General features: G+C 34.9%; 1 protein-coding gene and 1 non-coding gene across 9 annotated transcripts in view; one reads left to right on the forward strand and one right to left on the reverse strand.

The window, feature by feature from the left end:
- Nucleotides 1–20,997, reverse strand: part of EHBP1 (EH domain binding protein 1) — a 364,981-nt gene that overhangs the window by 96,085 nt on the left and 247,899 nt on the right. For all 8 annotated transcript variants that reach the window (XM_045827361.1, XM_045827362.1, XM_045827367.1 and 5 more), the window contains 3 exons: nt 17,976–18,154; nt 17,320–17,368; nt 12,165–13,067 (listed from right to left, as the gene is read on the reverse strand). In XM_045827361.1, coding sequence (XP_045683317.1) covers nt 12,165–13,067; nt 17,320–17,368; nt 17,976–18,154 — 1,131 coding nt within the window. The remainder of the gene's footprint in view (nt 1–12,164; nt 13,068–17,319; nt 17,369–17,975; nt 18,155–20,997) is intronic.
- LOC123812264 lies at nt 13,301–13,442 on the forward strand. The gene has a single exon (XR_006784544.1). It is a non-coding gene; the product is annotated as a small nucleolar RNA SNORA3/SNORA45 family (small nucleolar RNA).

Genomic DNA, 20,997 nt, shown 5'->3' on the forward strand with positions numbered 1-20,997 from the left:
TCAAAATATTAAAAAAGAAATGCTATTTGATCCAGCAATTCTACTTCTGGGTATTTATCTGAGGAAAGCAAACACACTAACTAGAAAATATACAGTTGTCCCTTGGTATCAGTGAGGAATTGGTTCCAGGATCCCTCTGGGTGCCAAAATTCATGACTGCTCAAGTCCATAACATAAAGTGGCATAGTACTTACGTATAACTTATGCATAGCTTTTCATATATTTTAAATGATCTCCAGATTACTTATGATACTTAATACAATGTAAATCTCTATGTAAGTAGTTGTTATACTGCAATGTTTAGGGAACAACAACATGGTAAAATGCTTGTACATGTTCAGTACAGATGCAACTACTGTAGGCCTAACTACAATACTACACACCAGCAAAAATGCAGTATTTTTTTCTACATATTTTTGACCTGTGGTTGGTTAAGTTTGTGGATGCAGAACCTGCTGATATGAAGGACTGACTGACTATATATGCACCCTCATATTCATTGCATTTTCTTACATCCCTAAATATTTTTTGAAGCCATGATTTTAAATTGTCTACATAGCATTCTATTAATATAAATATGTAATATTTTATGTAACTTTTCTTATTGCATATTTAGGTAGTTTATAATTTCTCATATAAACAATGCTTTTATAAACATCTTTATACATAAATTCTTCTATTTGATTATTTTTTCATTTTTCTCTTTATTATGTATTTTTTCCCATTTTAACTTGGTCCCCTTGTACCCTCTTTCTCCCCAGCAATCACCACACTGCTGTCCACAGCCATATATCCTTTTTCCTTTTTGCTTAATCCCTCACCCCTCATCCTCCTCCCCACCCCATTGGCTGTCATCTGTTCTCCATCTATGAGTCTGTCTCTGTTTTGCTGGTTAGTTCAGTTTGTTCATTAGATTCCACAGGAGTGAAATCATATGGTATTTGTCTATCTCTGACAGGCTTATTTCACTTAACATAATGTTTCTCCAGGTCCATCCATGCTCTTGCAGAGTAAAATTTTCTTCTTTTTTACAGCAGAATAGAATTACATCGTGTAAATGTCCCATAGTTGTTTTATACACTCATCTATTGATGGACACTTGGGCTGCTCCCATATCTTGGCAATTGTAAATAACACTGCTGAGAACACAGGGGTGCTTATGTTCTTTCATATTAGTGTTTCCAGTTTCTTTGGATAAATTCCCAGAAGTGGAATCACTGCGTCCATAAGGCAGATACCTTTTTAATTTTTTGAAGTATCCTAATACTGCTTTCCACTGTGGCTGCACCAATCTGCATTCCCACCAACAGTGCAAAAGAGTCCCCTTTCTCCACATCCTCTCCAGCACTTGTTTGTTGATCTATTGATGATAGCCATTCTGACTGGTGTGGGATGGTATTGCATTGTGCTTTGCATTTGAATTTGCTGATGATTAGTGACTTTGAGCATCTTTTCATATGTCTGTTGGCCATCTGTATGTCCTCTTTGGAGAAGTGTCTATTCAGGTCCTCTGCCCATTTGCTTAATTAGATTGTTTGGTGGGGGGGGTTTGGTGTTGAGTCTCATAAGTTCTTTGTAAGTTTTGGATACTAACCCTTTATCAGATGTATCAGCAAGTATGTTGTCCCATTCTGTGGGTTGTCTTTTTATTTTGCTGATGGTTTCCTTTGCTGTGCAAAGACTTTTTAGTTTGATGAAGTCCCATTTGTCTACTTGTTCTTTTTTTCTTTTGTTTCACTTGCCTGGGACAGTATATCTAATAAAAAATTTCTACAAGCAATGTCCAAGATTTTCTTCTATGATTTTCATATTTTCAGGTCTAACATTTAATTTTTTGATCAACTTTGAATTCATTCTTGTATGTGATATAAGAAGGTTCATTTTTCTTCATGTATCTGTCCAATTTTCCCAACAACATTTACTGAGTAAACTATCTTTAGCCTGTTGTATGTACTTGCTTCCTCCATCAAATATTAATGACTATAAAGGTATGGCTTTATTTTTGGGCTCTCTATTCTGTTCCATTGACCTATGTATCTGTGTTTATCCAGTACCATGCTGTTTTGATTATTATGGCCTTATGGTACAGTTTAATATTAGGTGGAGTGATTCTTCTAATGTCATTGGAAGAATCTGGATAGGAATGAATGGCATTGAATCTGGAAGTACGTCATTGGAATCTGGATAGGAATGGCACTGAATCTAGAGATTGTTTTAGGTTGTTTGGACATTTTAATGACATTAACTCTTCCTATCCATAAGCACAGTATTTGCTTCCACTTACTTGTATCTTCTTTGATTTCTTTGTTCAATGTGTTATATTTTTTCAACTACAGGTCTTTTACATCTTGGTTAGGTTTATTCCTAGGCATTTTATTTATTTTTTTTGAAGCAATAGTAAGTGGGATTGTATTCTTAATTTCCCTTTCTGTTAGTTCATGACTGGCATATAAAAATGCAGATTTCTGAACATTAATTTTGTGTTCTGCTACTTTTCTGAATTCATTTATTAGTTCTAGTAATTTCCTGGTGGAATCTTTGGGGCTCTCTATGTACAATATCATGTCATCCACAAACAATGACAATTTTACTTCTTCCTTTCCAATTTGGATGCCTTTTATTTGTTCTTCTTGTCTAACTGCTGTTGCTAGGACTTCCACTACTAGGTTGAGTAGGAGAGATGAAAGCAGACATCTCTGTCTTGTTCCAGTCTTAAGGGGAATGCTTATAATTTTGCCCATTGAGTTTGATGCCAGCAGTGGGTTACTCATATATGGCCTTTTATTATTTTTAGGTATGTTCATTCTATTCCCACTTTGCAGAGAGTTTTTTTTAATGATAAATGGGTGTTGGATTTTATCACAAGATTTTTCTGCATCTATTGATATAATCATATGGTTTTTATCCTTCATTTTGTTTATGTGGTGAATCACATTTATTGATTTGTGAATGTTGTACCATCCTTGCATTTCTGAAATAAATCTCACTTTATCATGGTGTATGATCTTTTAGATACATTGCTATATTTGGTTTCCTAATATTGTGTTGAGGATTTTACCATCTATGTTGATCAGGGATATTGGCCTATAATTTTCTTTCTTTGTAGTGTCTTTATCTGGTTTCAGAATTAGGATAATGCTGGCCTCATGAAATGAGTTTGGGAGGCTCCCCTCCTCTTGATTTTTATGAAATAGTATGAGAAGGAGAGGTGTTAGTTCTTCTACAAATGTTTAGTAAATTCACTTGCTAAGCTATCTGGTCCAGGGTTTTTGTTTGTTGGGAGTTTTTTGATTACTGCTTCAATTTCATTAGGTATTACCTGTCTATTCAGATTGTGATTCTTCCTGATTCATTTTTGGAAGATTGAAAGTTTCTATGAATTTATCCATTTCATCCAGATTGTCCAGTTTGTCGGCATATAATTGTTCATAATTTTTTTTTACAATCCTTTGTATTTTTGTGGAGTCAGTTGTTATTTCTCCTCATTCATTTCTGATTTTATTTGAGTCCTTTCTCTTTTTCTCTTGATGAGTCTGGTTAAAGGTTTATCAACATTGTTTATCTTTTCAAAGAACCAGCTCTTGGATTCATTGATCTTCTGTATCATTTTTTTAGGCTCTATTTCATTTATTTCTGTTCTGACCATTTTTATCTCCTTCCTTTGACTCACTTTGGCTTTGTTTGTGGTTCTTTTCTCAAGTTCCTTTAAGTGTGAGGTTAGATTACTTGAGTTTTTCTTGCTTTTTAAATAGGCCTGCAATGCTATAAATTTCCCCTTTAGGATGGCTTTCCCAGTGTCCCACAGATTTTGGATTGTTGTGTCCTTATTTTCATTTGTTTCAAGGTATCTTTTGGTATCTTCCTTGATTTCACTGTTGACCCATACATTGTTTCACAACCCGTTATTTAGCTTCCATGTCTTTTGTCTTTGCATGTTTTTCAGTGTTATTCTGGTGGTTGATTTCTGTTTTCATAGAAATATGGTCAGAGAAGGTACTTGGTATGATTTCAACCTTCTTACACTTATTGAGACTTGTTTTGTGTCCTAGCATGGGGTCTATTCTAGTAAATGTTCCATGTGCACTTGAAAAGTATATATATTCTGTTGCTTTGGGGTGAAATGCTCTAAAGATATCAAGTGAATCCATATGATCTAGTGTGTCATCTAAGACTGCTGTCTCCTTATTGATTTTCTGCCAGGAAGATCTATCCATTGAAGTCAATGAGGTGTTAAAATCCCCAACTATGACTATTTCTGTCTATCCTCTTATGTCCATCAAGATTTGTTTTCCATATGTAGGTGCTCCTGTGTTGGATGCATAAATATTTAGTAGGGTTATATCCTCTTTTTGGACTGTTCCATTTATCATTATATGGCATCCTCCTTTGTGTTACTATAGGCTTGGTTTTAAAGTCTATTTTGTCAGATATAAGTACTGCCACCCCAGCTTTTTTTTTTCTTTTCCATTTGCATGAAATATCTTTCTCTAACCCTTTACTTTTAGTCTGTATGTATCTTTCAATCAGAGATGGGCCTCTTGGAGGCAGCATATATATGGGTCTTGTTTTCTTATCCATTCAGCTACCCTATGTCTTTTGGTTGGAGCATTTAAGCCATTTATATTTAAGGTGAATATTGATAGAAATGTATGTAGTGCCATTTTATTGTTAGACTATATTCCTCTGTTGTTGTTCTTCTTCATTTTAAAAAATTATTTATTTATATTTAGAGAGAGGGGAAGGGAGGGAAAGAGAGGGCAAGACACATTGATGTGCCAGTGAAACATCAATGGGTTGCCTCTTGCAAGCCCCCAACTGGTTACCTGCCCTGACTGGGGATTGAACTGGCAACATTAAGCTTTGCAGTACAATGTCCATCCCACTGAGTCATACCAGTTAGGGATCCACTTCTTAAAGCAAGCCTTTTAACATTTGTTGCAGTACTGGTTTGGTGTTAACAAACTCCTTTAGCTTTTTCTTGTCTGGGGATCTCCTTATTTCTCCTTTGATTTTAAATGATAGTTTTGTTGGGTAAAGCCTTGGTTGTAGGTCTTTGCTTTTCAACACCTTGAAAATTTTGCCACTGACTTCTGGCCTGAAATGTTTCTGTTGAATAATCAGATGACAGTCTAATTGGTGCTCCCTTGTAGGTAATACCTGCTTTTCTTTTGTGGCTTTTAGGAATCTCTCTGTCTTTAAGCCTTGTCATTTTAATTATGATATGTCTCAGTGTCGGCCTCTTTGCATCCAACTTGTTTGGGACTCTCTGAGTTTCTTGGGCTTGTGTGATTTTTTCCCTTACCAGATCAGGAAAGTTTCTAGTAATTATTTCTTCAAATAAGTTCTCGATCCCTTGCTTACTCTCTTCTCCTTCTAGTATTCCCATTATGCAGGTGTTGTAATGCTTCATGTTGTCCAAAGTATTTCTTAAGTTATTCTCATTGTTTAATCTCTTTTCTTTTTGCTGCTCTGCCTAATTGTTTTTCTACATTGTCTTCTAAATCATTAATTCAGTCCTCTGCTCATCTAACCTTTTTATTTCTTCTGGTGTATTATTTGTCTCAGACATTGTGTTCTTTATTTCTGATTGATCCTTTTATAAGGTTTCCATGTCATTTTTCATGCTGTTGAGTATCCTTATAATCATTACTCTAAACTCACTATCTGATAAATTGCTTACTTCTGTTTCAACTAGTTCTTCTGGAAAATATTCTTTTTTTTTTTTTCATTTGGGGTCTGCTTCTTTATCTTCACACTTTGGTGCTTCTTTTTATTTTCCTCCTTAGATACTAAACTAATCAGCCACTAAACCAATGAGTTGTTAAACTAATCAATCTGTAATCAGCAGTCAGGCTTAAGCACCAGGGTGAGGCAGAGTAATTTTTGAGAGTGGGGCTATTGCTTCACCTCTGGCTCATGCCTTTCAGAGTGAAGTGCTTTGCTGAGAGAGATGGCTCTTGCAGTTTGGGGGATGACTCAGGACAGGGATTCTGGCAGCTGTTGCTTCACTTCTCTCCCCAAAGCTACCAAACCCAGACTCTCCTCAAATGGCTATAGTCCACTCTGCCCTCCCTTTGCCAGCACCCAGGTAAGCGGCTGCAAGTGAAATTTTGTGCATTGGCCCTTTAAGAGGCTGTCTGCATCTCTAGCTGTCTCTCCCTGGCTGACAGAACTTTTCCTGTTTTTCATAGCTGGATGTTATCTGGGTTCCTTTCCACTCTGATACTGTAGGCTGGGGGGGGCCGGCTTGGGGTTTAGACCTTACACTTCTTAGGGTGAAACCCCTAGCTGCTCTAATATCCCTCTGATACTTCAGGTGCTGCCCATGGGAGCTCAGCCAGCCCTCTCACGTCTCTTTCCTACTCCCTACAAGTCACATTGTGGTGAAATATTTCATTCTTTCTGTCCGTGGTTATAAGGCTTCTCTCCCACTAGTATTCAGTTGGTTATTCAAAATGATTTCTCTACAATTTACTTTTAATTCCAGATTGGTATGGGGAGGAGGTGAGTGTAGCTTCTACTTACTCCTCTGCCATCTTGGATCTCAAGATTACACATAAATTCTTTTTTCTCCTCCTCCCCAGCACAAATAATGCCCCTTTTTATTACTAAAAAAGCTTTTAAAAAATTGTTGTTCAAGTATAGTTTTCTACCCTTTACCCCCATCCCAGCCCACCACCCAGCCCTCTGCTCCTCCCTCCTGTCTCCACCCTGCCTTGCTATTGTCCATATGTCCTTTATACTTACTTGTTCCTGCAAACCCTTTCCCCCTTCCCTTGAAATTTCCTCCCCTCTCCCCTCTGGTCACTGTCAGCCTGTTTTCAATTTCAGTGTCTTTGGTTATATTTTGCTTGTTTGTTTGTTTTGCTGATTAGATTCCTGTTAAAGGTAAGATCATATGGTATTTGTCTTTCACTGTCTGGCTTATTTTGCTTAGCATAATGCTTTCCAGTTCCATCCATGCTGTCGCAAAGGGTAGGAGCTCCTTATTTCCTTCTGCTGCATAGAATTCCATTGTGTAAATGTACCATAGTTTTTTGATCCATTCACTTACTCATGGGCACCTAGGTTGCTTCCAGCACTTGGCTATTGTAAATTGTGCTGCTATGAACATTGGGGTGCATAGGTTCTTCTGGATTGGTGTTTCAGGGTTCTTAGGATATAATCCTAGCAGTGGAATTGCTGGGTCAAAAGCAGGTCCATTTTTAGTTTTCTGAGAAAATTCCATGCTGTTTTCCATAGTGGTTGTACCAGTCTGCAATCCCACCAACAGTGCATTAGGGTTCTCTTTTCTCCCCAACCTCTCCAACACTTGTTGTTTGTTGCTTTGTTTACGATGGTCATTCTGACTGGTATGAAGTGGTACTCACTGTGGTTTTAATTTGCATCTCTCTGATAGCTAGCGATACTGAGCATCTTTTCATGTGTCTCTGGATCCTCTATATGTCCTCCTTGGAGGAGTGTCTGTTCAAGTCCTTTGCCCATTTTTTAATTGGGCTGCTTGTCTTAGAGTGGAGTCATGTGAGTTCTTTATATATTTTGGAGATTAAACCCTTGTCTGAGGTATCATTGACAAATATATTTCCCCATACGGTTGGTTCTCTTTTCATTTTAATGCTATTTTCTTTAGCCATGCAGACGCTTTTTATTTTGATGAGATCCCATTTGCTTATTCTTTCCTTTATGTCCCTTACTCTAGGGAACATATCAGTGAAAATATTGCTACGTGAAATATCTGAGATTTTCCTTCCTATGTTTTCCTCTAGGACTTCTATGGTGTCACAACTTATATTTAAATCTTTTATCCACCTTGAATTTATTTTTCTGTATGGTGTAAGTTGATGTTCGAGTTTCGTGTTTTTTTTTGCATCAAAATTACACATAAATTCTTATACATAGCTGTAACTATCTCCTTAGGAAAAATTCCTGAGGTGGAATCAATGAGATAAACATTTTTAAGGAACTTAATGTACATTGCTAAATTGCCTTTCAGTGAAGCTGACTGCTTTACATTTGAGCTATGATTATTCTTAGTGCTATTATGGTAAAAAACAAAGAGATAATGTAACTATAAAGTTTATGAGCATAGCATTGTCCAAGACAATGATGGTTTTCAGTTTGAATGTTAATGGTTACTATGCAATCTTAGCCAACTCTGTAAACCCCAGTTTTCCATATATAATATAGAATTCAACCACTTCATTATAAGTTTAAGAAAAATGTGTTCGATGTATAATGGTAATCACATTTTTTAGCCACTCAAGTGTGCAACTTTATGACTTTGCTAAGTCTATACAGCCATATCACATTATTACATTTCTTATAATCTAATGCTATTATTAGACTCATGATTATTTTATGAACTACTAAGAAAAAACACTGCCAATTAAACTCTTACTATCTATTGTAATCTATTGTAAGTAACATCTTGATTCCAGAGTTATAAAAGGATACATATCTTACAACTGATGAACTACAGTATAAAAAAATCCATCTTTTAAATTACAGTATCCCAAATTTAACTGCTATATACAAAATAACAAAAAACAAACAAACAAAAAACGTATGAAGCATTAGCATCTATATATTAAAACTTTTGGTGCCAGGCAATGCTTTTGTCAAAAAATTTAAATGTACCCCAAGGAAAATTTGACCAAAAAACTAATGGCCAATAAACAAACATGTATGGAACTATAAATAGATGCTGCTTCTTTCATCCTATGAATTTACTGTACATGACTTAAATCATATGAATAAAATCACCACATGATATAGTTTTAGGGCTAAAAGGGCTCTCAGACATGATTTCATTTCACATATGTGGAAAATAAGATTTAAAGAATTTAAATGGCTAGTTAATATATTACATTGGTAATCATTGGCAAAGCCAAGATGAGAATCCTGGTTTACTGATTCCCAGTCCAGAGTATTTTAAAACTTTAAAGAGTAATTAATTTCTAGATTTAACTAAATATATTTACCTTAAAAATCAGGACTATAAGAAAAATCTGTGAACAACAATAAAAAAATAAATGAAACATTAAAAGAAAAATCTGTATTGGATATTAGAGTTTAGGACCACCAAATTTGGCAACTGTTAATCACTAGATGTTCATTGATTATCCGCTACGTAAGTACACTATGATATCCTGAAGGCTTCTTTTGTCCTGAAAATTTATGTACTTAGAACCTTTGATTTGAGATTTTTTATTAGGTGAACAGAGGCTTGCTTTATTAGCTACTACTATATATTTTTTATTTTTTCCTTTTTAAACAGAGATCAAATATTTTCTTAAAAATTTATTGATTGATTTTAGAGAGAAAGAGGAAGGAGAGAAAGAGAGAAAAACATTGCTTTGTTGTTTTACTTGTTTATGCATTCATTGGCTGATTCTTGCATGTGCCCTGACAGAGGATCAACCTCACAGCCTTGGCATAATGGGATGATGCTCTAATCAACTGAGATAGCCAGCCAGGGCTACTATATTTCTTTAATCTTAAGAAGCACATTTTTTCCTTAACACTTCTGAAAACTTAAAATTGATGGTATCTAATAATCTCTGTCTTACAGGTGGTGGTTAACATGTAGTCACCAATGCCTACATATGTATGTGGTTGATATTTTTTGTGGTATGGCTGTAATTCCTTGATGATTCAATTAATAACTACTTCAGTACTACTTGAGAATGAAAATTAACTCCAGGTTATTATCTAAGAATCTTTGCTGGGACTTTCCAGTAAGGTCAAGGAAGTGCTATTATGAATGAGTATTACTGAGAAGAAAAATCCCAGAAACAATGCTTATGTAGGTTATATCTATCGATATTTGTCATTTAAAAAATTAAAACAGAAATTTAAAAATAATTATTTAGTCATTCCTTTACAAATAGCTATACTAAACCCATTTGATGTTCTTCTAATAACTTTGAGGTCTCTCTGAAGAGTCTTAGAGAGCCTCAGCTGTTACTGATTATACTTTGAGAACCACTGCTATAATATGATACCTCTGATGGCACAGAGAACAGTGTGTGGGAAAACAGGAACAGAAAAACTTTAAATCTAAAAGTGATTCAGAAGAGCTGGATTCTAAATTCTAATTCTAAACTGATTATACATTACTTTATTTTGCTTAAAATTTTCTTTTTATGTATACATGAATGTTATATGATTAAAAGAACCCATACCTAAATAAGTCTAAAAGAACTCTTTCAATAGGTATAAAATAAAAATTCTATGTGATAAGAAAAACATGGCAGTGTTATTCTTTGTGTTACATAAAATAATGATGTATATATTTTTTAAAGATTTTATTTATTTATTAATTTTTTTAGAGAGGGAAGGGAGGGAGATAGAAAGAGAGAGAGAAACATCAATGTGCAGTTGCTGGGGGTCATGGCTTGCAACCCAGGCATGTGCCCTGACTGGGAATCGAATCTATGACACTTTGGTTCACAGCCCGCGCTCAATCCACTGAGCTATGCCAGCCAGGGCATGATGTATATTTTTTAATTAAAGGTATCATAGATTCAGTCAAATACAGTAAGTATCATTAGGTCAAATTTGCACCATATTTTCTCTCATGAGAAGTTGGATATTTTATTTATTTTTTAAAATATTTTATTTATTTATTTTTAGAGAGGGAAGGGAAGGAGATAGAGAGAGAGAAACATCAATGTGAGGTTGCTGGGGGTCATGGCCTACAACCCAGGCATGTACCCTGACTGGGAATTGAACCTGCGACACTTTGGTTCACAGCCCGCGCTCAATCCACTGAGCTACGCCAGCCAGGGCGAGAAGTTGGATATTATAGGATTTTTATCTGCAAGTAATTATGGGATTGAAACAACTTATTACACTGCAATGTACACACTGAAGAAAATATTTTGATGGTAAATATCTGTATACATTTCAGAATGATATTATTGCTAAATAAAATACTGAAATATCTTTTATTTAATCTTATAGGAAAATAGTCTGTTTTAATAGGTTATAATATATATATATATATTTAATCCTCACTTGAGGGTATGTTTTTATTGATTTTTAGACAGAAGGGAGAGAGAAAGAGAAACATTGATGTGAGACATAAATATCAATTGGTTTACCACCTGTACGCATCCTGACCAGGGATTATACCCAAACCTAGGTGTGTTCCCTGATAAGGTATCGAACCTATAACCTTTTGGTGTACAGGATGATGCTCCAACGAACTGAGCCACCCAGCCAGAGCAATAATATTTTGATTTGAAAAGTTGACATTCTTTATCCTACACTCTTGAAATTGGATTTATTTGTAGGCTAAAATATTATATCGTAAACTTTAAATAAAGAGCAGGTATACAAGTTCTTTCCAGAAAAAATCTAGCCATTGTTCACATACTGAGAACAGTTTGTGTGACATCAATGTAACCTGGCAGCTAAGGAGAGTGGACTGGAATGCACATACGTGAACAATGATGACTTCAATGTACTAGTCAGTGGGGGAGTTAGACATCACTGAGTGAACATATGTACTGTGTGGCCATCGTTTTCAAAATGACTGAGCAGGTGGAACAATGAATCTGTATCAGATTTTGCGTTAGGCTTGAACATTCATCTATGGAAACTATTCAGATGATTCAAAAATCTGCAGCTTCGGGTAACTGGTGATTGGCAGCTTTATCATGACAATGTGCCCACTCATGCATCACGTCTCGTGCAGAGTTTTTTGGCAAAACATCATATCACCCAGGTGTCTCAGCCCCCCTACAGCCCAGATTTGGCACCCTGCAACTTCTGTCTTTTCCCAAAACTAAAATAACCTTTGAAATGGAAGAGATCACAGACTGTTGATAAGAATCAGGAAAATATGATGGGGCAGCTGATGGTGACCGGGAGAACTGCATGAGGTCCCATAGTGCCTACTGTGAAGGGGACAGAGAGGCCATTGTCCTATGTACAATGTCTTATGTATCTTTTGTCTTATTCAATAAACATCTATTTTTCATACTACATGGCTGGATACCTTTTGGACAGACCTTGTATTTCAGATTTTTTTAATAATGGGAATTACACTTCACCTTTACTCATTTGTAACATTTTAAAGTGTTCTATGAATACAGAAAAACAAAAAAATAGAATAACAATTAACTAAATATATATATTCACCATTCTAACTCACTTACCTGGACTGCTTTTGCAGAATGATCTGAATGATTTAAAGTGGTTCTATCAGCATCTGGATCAGACTCTGTCTGCCTCAGGGAAGTCCGTTTTTTCTTCGCAAGATCTACATCTCTATTGTATGAGTATCCAAGTTTAGACGTGGGAGATAAGCTTGGTTTTTTGATAGGTGATTCAGGATCTGATCTGCATTCTAAGGGTTTAGAATTCTCTAATTTTTCTTGCTCGAAGTCACTACCGACGTCTAGAGTCTGAAACTTATGCTCACCCATCACCTCATACATAAAGGGTGGAGACACATCCTTCCTTTTATCACTAACACATAAATCACTTAACTCTAGAGTCTCAGCTTTTGATAGCCTCTTCTTGCTTAACAAAACTTGCCCATGAGTTGAATCTGTATTGTAACATATTCCAGGGTCATCGGATCCTGAAGTCCTTCCAGAGCTCTGCTGGGACTTTTGGGGCTCTGTGTCACTTTTAGTCCTGCGACAGTAAGGGGAGGCTGTGCTTGGACTAAGATGATCATCAGGAGTCTGGTGTTCACTTTCTGACTCTCCAACCCCACTATCATTTACAAATACACAGTCGTCCTGTGATAAGAAGTCTACAGCTGCGCTGGTAGGCTGCTGCAGGTCAGGCTCCTGTTTTAGATCACTAAGCTCTGCATAGAATTTTTCTTGATCAACAGAACTGTTTGTATCTGTTTCATAGTTTCCAACTTTATATGTACTTTTACTGCTGTTTTCCTCTATCTGAACAACATTTAGTTCTTGGCCACTGAAATGTGCCCTTATTTGATACAGGTAAGTCATAACAGTCAGTTTGTCAGGAATTGCTAATAAAACCATATCAGAAGGCTCCAATAACCGGGAAATTCCTATGCTGGCAAATCCATCATATGCCTTCAAAGGAAGGAAAAAAAAAAGATATATTGAACAGTTCAGATAATCCATACATTTTAAAAACAGCAAATCAATGGATGTTAACTAGACTTAATGTGGTGAGCATTTCACAATGTATACCAATATTGAATCATGTTGTACACACCTGAAGCTGCTGTAATGTTATATGTTAATTAAATCTCAAAAAAGTATAAAAAACAAATAAAATTAAGTTACTATATAAAAAATAAACAATCGAGGCTAGAGTCACGCTTGGGTACAGCTATTGCCTTAGTGCGCCAGCACCCTCGAAGAACAACTGCTAACCTTATTCACTGGCTCCAGGCCCCTATGGCGTGATCAGGCACCAGGTCAGGCACCAGGTCAGTGACATGCATAAAAAAAACGAGCCAAATTTTAGTGGATTTTTGTTGTTGTTGTTGTTGTTGTTGTTGTTGTTGTTGTTGGAGGGTACATGTTACTGACAGTATACAACACGAACAGAACAAAATTCAAAGTCATAAATTTGTAAAAGTAGGGTAGATACAAGGGAAAAAATCCTTAATAACAAATAAAATGTTCTTTTCCAATAAAACAAGCAAAAAGAGAGAGTTAAAACAAAACAAAATTTTAGAATTGATTTTTTAAGATAAGGAACTAAGTATAAGAAATAATTCATCTGTAGTTTATCATTACTATGGACTTCTCTTTCCCCTGGTCATGCAGCTGAGGTGAGTTGTGAAGAAAAAATATAGCAAGATTCCAAAAGAACTAACTCCTACATTACTTAGTATAAAATATAAGAAAGTGTTATTTAAGCTGAGAAACATAAAAACATTTTTTAAATGCTCAATTAAGACTGATTTTCATTGTTAAAAGAGTGACTCATTTTCACTTCATCCATTTCGGAAAGAATGAAATGTTTTGAGTAGTACAACTTACTTGAGAATGTGAGGCTGCATTGTATTATTTTTGTTAGCCTTTAAATGACTGTGGCAGATCAGGTTGTTCTGGTTTTGAAGAATCAAAGTGGTTTCTCAATTTACAATTAATTATTAGTATCCTGACCTAACCCTTGAAAACAGTACTGTGTTGCTAGGAAGCATTAAAAATATGGCTGAAGGTTTAGATATACTCTTGGAAAAAGTAAGAACTGTCTGTCTAGTTATATTCTTGTTTGGGGATATAAAATGTCTGGTCTTTGTAAAAACCAGATCTTTGTAAAAAAGATGTAGGATCGTAACTCAAAGTTTTTCTTTTAAAAAAGTTAGGAAATGTAACAATTCAGAAGAAATTGGTCTTTTGCACTTACATGTTAAAGTGCTTTTCTACCTTTGAATTTAATCCTTGTCTTGTATTCTCTTCCTGTAGTTTAATAAATGTTGTGGAATAAGTTAGAAAGAAAATGAAAAGAAAATTGAGATATTAAAACCTCTTCAATTTTCATAGCACTGTATTTCATAATATAGGTACCTCAAAATATTTACTTGAGAGAATGGCTCAGTTGGTGTGCATGTTTAGGCCTGTTTGTTATTTTACATGTCTTAGGAAAATTAAAGTCATTTTCCTTCTCATGTGCCCTGACAACCTGATTGACAGACATCAATTGCAGACCATCAGGAAAAGCACCACAGGCAGTGTTCTAAACATTTCCCAATTATCTAAAACACTGACATATTGGTTAAGATCAGATCTCACAGGTAAATAACTTTATTCAACACTTTTTACAGACCTGGGAAAATGATTACCTTCCTTGTGGGGAATCTCCTGCTGGTATTCTGCTTCGTGTAGCAATTCATTTTATGCACACTAATTGCACTAAAAAAACATTTAAAAATAAACCAGGTTTCTTGTAAGCGAGGTCAAGACTTTAAAAAGGAATTTTCCCATAGGTTAACCTCTTCTGCTATCGCCAATCACCTACATTCTTTTTAGCTGTTAAAGTGTGGTGGAAAAAAGAGGTCTTTGTAAGAAAATGGTCTTATTCACTCCTTTATGTTAATTAATTGGTAAGCGGGAGTCACTGCCAGTTACCTTATGCATCTGCACGGAACTTAACATAGGCATTGTTTCTTGTTCTGCTTGAAGTCAAATAAAGGGCAGATGGGGTTATCAAGAAGAACTGTGTGAAGCTGGAAATATATCTGCAGGTAGCAACTGATACTCAATGTAGATATCAGGTAAGAAGTTGCAAAGTGATGAAAAGACTGTGTAACAACAATTATCTATTGAATTGTGAAATAAATAGGATCATCGAAATTAAAATCCTTTCAGAAAGCCATGATTATCTGCCCTGGAAGATCTAATTGAGAAAAAAAAGTTAATGGGATATTCTCCTCTATGTAGTAATATGTAAATCCAAGGTGTGCTCATCATCATTAAGCTCCTGAAAAAATAATGTAAAGAAGTGTGACTTAAGCCTAAATGAGATTCCCCATACTCTTTAAAAATATATAGCTTGGTAAAATCAACAATGGCTCCTTTCCAAAATTTCAAACAGCAACCTGAAAGCTTCACTTTATTAAAATAATGATTTATTTTATAATGCTTTCACCTGCATTTAAGTTAGTTTAGTATATCAAATGTAAAAATGCAGGCAAAGAACTTATATAGAAAGATATAATTTAATTGATGAAAAACAAGTCATTTCACCTTTTTATACTGATTTTTAAAACTGATTTAAGAGAGAAAGGAAGGGGTGGGGAGAGAGAGATAAAGACATTTTGCTGATTCACTTATCTATGCATTCTTTCATTGCTTCTCCTATGTGCTCTGGCTAGATGGAACCCACAACCTTGGCATTTCAGGGTTACTCTCTAACCAACTGACCTGCTCTAGCCAGGGCTATGCTGATTTTTTTAAGGTTTCCTTTTTATGAGTAGCATATTTCAGTTAAAAAAGTAACAGGTTTAAAATGTATTTCCCTAGGGCCAGCATCATACCTTTGCAAAGAAATATGAACTTTATAATGGTAATACAAATTTTTGGTTTTAAAGAGCGATCAATGTAAAAAAATCTTGATTTAAATTCTCATTTGTTAACTGAGCTTCTGTCAAGGTCCCCTTTATAGGCTTTTTCTTACTAGTGGTTTTAGTTACCTAATTTAAACTAGTTTACAAACTTTAGTCTAGACCAGAGATTATTAATCACTTTGTCCCATGAATATTTTTGGCAATGAACTCCTTCTCAGAATGTTTTACATGTGTAAACCACATAGGATTACAAAAGAAGCCAGTTATATTAAAACAATAAAACTGAAAATATTAACAAAACTCTATTTGAAAACAGTAATATATATGCTTTTATGAATATATTTACTGTAATTTTGAAGAAGTGATGAGCTTAAAAGGTACTTATAGATATTTACAATTGTAAAGTAACATGAAAATACCTGAGATGCTTACGGTGACAAAGTCTATCTCATGGCTGATACTACAGTAGTTTGTTGCCTAAGTTTATAATGGAAGGAAATACTACATTTCAGTTAAAGAACTGAGAAAAAGATTTTTTCCCTTAGCCATGTTCAAGGATTCATCAAGAAATCATGTTCTAAGATAATACATTTCATTAACTTACCAGTTGAAGAATTCAATTCAGCACACACAAAAAATTCCAAGCAACAACATTGAGCACTACTGTGTGTTGAGTTAGGTGTTTCCCTCTTTTTTCATGTCATGGTGTACTGCACATCGGGGTAAGTAGTTAAGTCAACCTGCTGCCACAGTGAGCTGGCCCGGGGGAGTCTAGCAACTCAGCCTTTGCACAGCTACCTCAAAGGGTATAAGAATCAATATCCCTCACACACCAATTGGGAAGCTCTGACCTCAGTATATTAATTAATCATGTGGGAAAAAGAAACCATTGTTCATATATTTTTGCTTCGAATGTCATAGGCATTTTCTCTTGGCTTTAAGTTCCTGCCTGTATCCTCTCCCAACAGGTTTTCTCTCAATTCCTAGTAGTTTATGGCACAACAGCCTTGGGTGCACTTTTTAAAAGCTAAATTCTGAATAAATGCAATATGCCTTAACAAATATTTAACAGTTAATGAAGTTTGTACACATAGTATAACCTGATGCCAGACTAGCACTTGTGATCATTAAAGGCCGTGACAAACTAGAAAAGACCATGCATCCTATTTGAACTGCAGGAAGTGGACTACCTTCTGTAAGCTCCAGTTAAAACCTCACAAAACCTCACTTTTCTCCAAATTAATAAAAGCCTGCAGAGAAGCCAACACTGAAACTATGTATTTTTTCTTGGCAACTCTTACCTTTTTGTTGTTCTCTTTAATATCTTGAGGATTCAGAGATTTGTAGTCACTAAGGGAAAAAATGGCACAGTAGGGTATATGCAGTATTGGATAAAACAGCTGTTTTTAAAACAAACTGAATCTAAGAAATTGACATGCAATAATACCAAAGAGTAACTAGCATTTCAATCAACAAAACTAATAGTGTGGAAAATTAAGGAAATAAATAAATAAACAAACAAGTAAATACATTGATAACATGTTTCATTGCCTGAAGCTTTCCATCTAAAACAGAAGTTAAGGCTCGGGATCAACACTAGCCTTGACTACCACATTAATCATCAGGTCATCTCTTGCTGTCAATGTACAAAGAGCTACAGGCTTATTTGTGTCATCTAACTTTAACAGTAGACCAATTTTCTTAATATTTCAAGTCAGTTTTCTATATGAGATTAAGAGGAAAAATAATTTTTAAAAAGACAGATAAGACTATTTTTAGGTATCAAGAAGAAAGAACTTTTCTTTCTGGCATGCATCTTTAAAAAAGAAGAGGTGCAGGTAATAAAAAAGAAATACAAAGTCAAGTATTTTAGGATATGTTAAAATTATTTTATTATTCTAAAAGTTGCCTTTTATTTTACAAAATATTTATAGGGAATGGAAAAAATTTTACTTACATTAAATCTGGTCTAAAGTGGTGCAATATTGCACAAAAAGATAAACCATTTCTCCAAGATGTAGTAAAATTGGTGATTTTCACGCCCCGATAGTTTTTTGTAACTTCTTTGCACCATGCAAGCAATGACTGACTAGCATTTGGCTTTCGCCCCAAAACAGGACTTGGAATAGGACTTGGCTAGAAAAAAGGAAAAGAGGAAAATATTAAAATAACCTAACCAAAGACGAAAATTAACATTAACTGACTTTTCCACTGGGTTGACCAAAAAGTCTGTTTAGTTTTTTCTGTAAAATGAAAGACACATTTTTCATTTTCACCAATAACTTTATTATTTGAACATGCTGAGTATGTTGGCTATCTCCCATATGGTATAATGTTTACTGTTCTCAATTAATGTCTAGATTTGATCGCAATCAATTTCAACTGTTCTGACTGTGGAGCATTGTCCAGTGAGAAAACTCCAGCACAAACTGCGCAACCCACTTTTGACACATTCGATCAGTCATAGTACCCTCTCCATACACTGCACAAATCTTTTTTTTCTTTTGTATTTCCATTGTGTTTTTACCTGTCTTGAAATAATAAAGCATAATATGCTGAAAATGCTACATATTTTCTTCCATTTTTAATATTAAAATGACTATGCAAAAATTCACCAATTTTGTTAGGTTACTTTTTAAATGCATGTTGATATGACAGCTGCCTGTCATATACAATCTAACAAAATTGTTTCGAATGATGTTAAAGACAACTAAGTGCTACTAGAGCCATCTTCCAGAAAAAAACCAATGAACTTTTTGGCCAACCCAACAGATCATTTGAACCTTTTGATGACAGTTTAGGTCCTTCAAAACTGTCAATTCAAGACAACTGTAACCTCCAAGAAAGAGACATGAATTATAAGATATTATCCTGAATATCTAATTCTCACACCCTAAAAAAAATTGCCCACATGCAATCATGCACAAATATAGTTCCTTTTTTGACTAGATTAAAAAAGATTGTATTTGGAAGTCTAACAGTAGCACAAATTATTACTAATGGAGAGGTCAAAATATAGTAATCATATGCAATTTAGATAGCACAACAATAATCATAATCAAACATACTACCCATATAAATTTAATGATGGCAAAACAAATTCAGAATTATTAGCAACATTCAGGTGTTGGTGGCAACAGCACACAACATTATTTTGGACTTGCTCAAAAATATCTTAAAATGATCACTTAGGTGTGCGTGTTTGTGTGTGTTTTAAATCTTATGCATATAATTGGTTTTCCCCTTGTTGATATCCTTAAAACAAAAATGGTGACAACAAAACTAAGACTACAAAATAAGATTTTTACCCTAAACTTTTATATTTCTTAAAACCATGTCATTTTCTTTTACTGAAAAACAACCACATTTTGTGATGGTGACTGTAGAGGCTGGTATAATTGAAAACTTAAAAACTACTAAATCTTTCTGGAATTTAAATCTTGCTATCAGTTAAGAGTGTTGGCTATAGACATAAAATAGAGGCTCTCTAAAATAAAGTGAAAGAAGAATAATTATTTAGCTCTAATACCATTAAAGTTTAACAAGCAAACCATTCCTGCCACATAACATATTTAAGAAAGACCAATGATGCCCCCACTTGACAAAAGCATGTTAGTGCTAAACAATTAAAATAATCAACCCTACACAATTATGACTTATGCATTCACTGCTCCTGTGGGAAGACTACTAAAAAACGGCAAGGATGTAATTTCTTTCTTTTTATTAACTATCAGATTAATGGATTATGAAAAAGACCATGAATCTAGCAAAGTGTTATAAATGATCTCCTATACAAAATCAATGCTGAAAAATTCACAATATAAAAATCAACAAATTGATTAATTTTGCTCAATATGAAGCAGGTAAAAATGGAATTCCCAATATAGTAAAATATTTACCTTAAAATAAATAACAGCTCTCTACCAACCTAACATGTATAAAAATGAACTGTTACATCTTTTCACCTAGTGTTGACTTTTTTAATGTGACTTTCAAATCCCTCTAGTCACTTAATTTGGAAGTAGAGTGATGAGTAGTTTATGAATAAGCTAACGGAACAATGAACTGGGCACAAATACATTTTCTCTTAGATTTTCTGTTATTTAAAGGATTGTTTTCATCAAAATATTTTTATGATCCAGCAATTGCTCTTCTAAGTTATGTGAGGTCTGTCCATAAAGTATCTAGCCACATACTATGAAAAATAAAAACATTTATTGAAGAAGATACAAGATACATGAAACATTGTACAAAGGACAATGACGCCTTAGTTCCCTTCAAAGTAGGCACCTTGGGACCTCACACAGTTCTCCCAATTGCCATCAGCTATCCAGTTGTATTTTCCTGAATCTCATCAACAGTCTGAAATCTCTTCCCTTTCAAAGGTGATTTTAGTTTTGGGAAAAGCCAGAAGTCGCAGGGCACCAAATCTGGGCTGTAGGGATGCTGAGTCACCTAGATTATTTTGACGTTTCACAAAAAAATTCTGCATGACACGTGATACAGCAGCAGGCATGTTGTCATAATGAAACTGCCCATCACCAGCTGCCCACAGCTGCAGCTTTCTGAATCATCTGAATAGTTTCCACGGAGGAATGAATGTTCAAGCTTAATGCAAAATTTGATATAGATTCATTGTTCTACTTGCTCAGTCATTTTGAAAACGAGAACCGCACAGTACACACGTTCACTCAATGGCATCTAACACCCTCACTAGTACAGTGAAGTCATCATTGTTCACGCATGTACATTTCAGTACACTGTCCTTGGCTGCCAGGTTGCATTGATGTCACACAAACCATTCTCATTATATTAGCAATGGTTGTACTTTTTCCTGGACATACCTCATATATCCCTGATAACACTAATTTATAAACATATATGTACCCCTATGTTCATTGCAGCATTATTTATATATCCTGACATGGAAACAACCTAAGCATCCATAGACAGTTGACTAGATAAAGATGTGGTGTGTG

This window comes from Phyllostomus hastatus, unplaced genomic scaffold (assembly GCF_019186645.2).
Source record: "Phyllostomus hastatus isolate PE091 unplaced genomic scaffold, TTU_PhHast_1.1 phas_scaffold_78, whole genome shotgun sequence".
Lineage (NCBI taxonomy): Eukaryota > Metazoa > Chordata > Mammalia > Chiroptera > Phyllostomidae > Phyllostomus > Phyllostomus hastatus.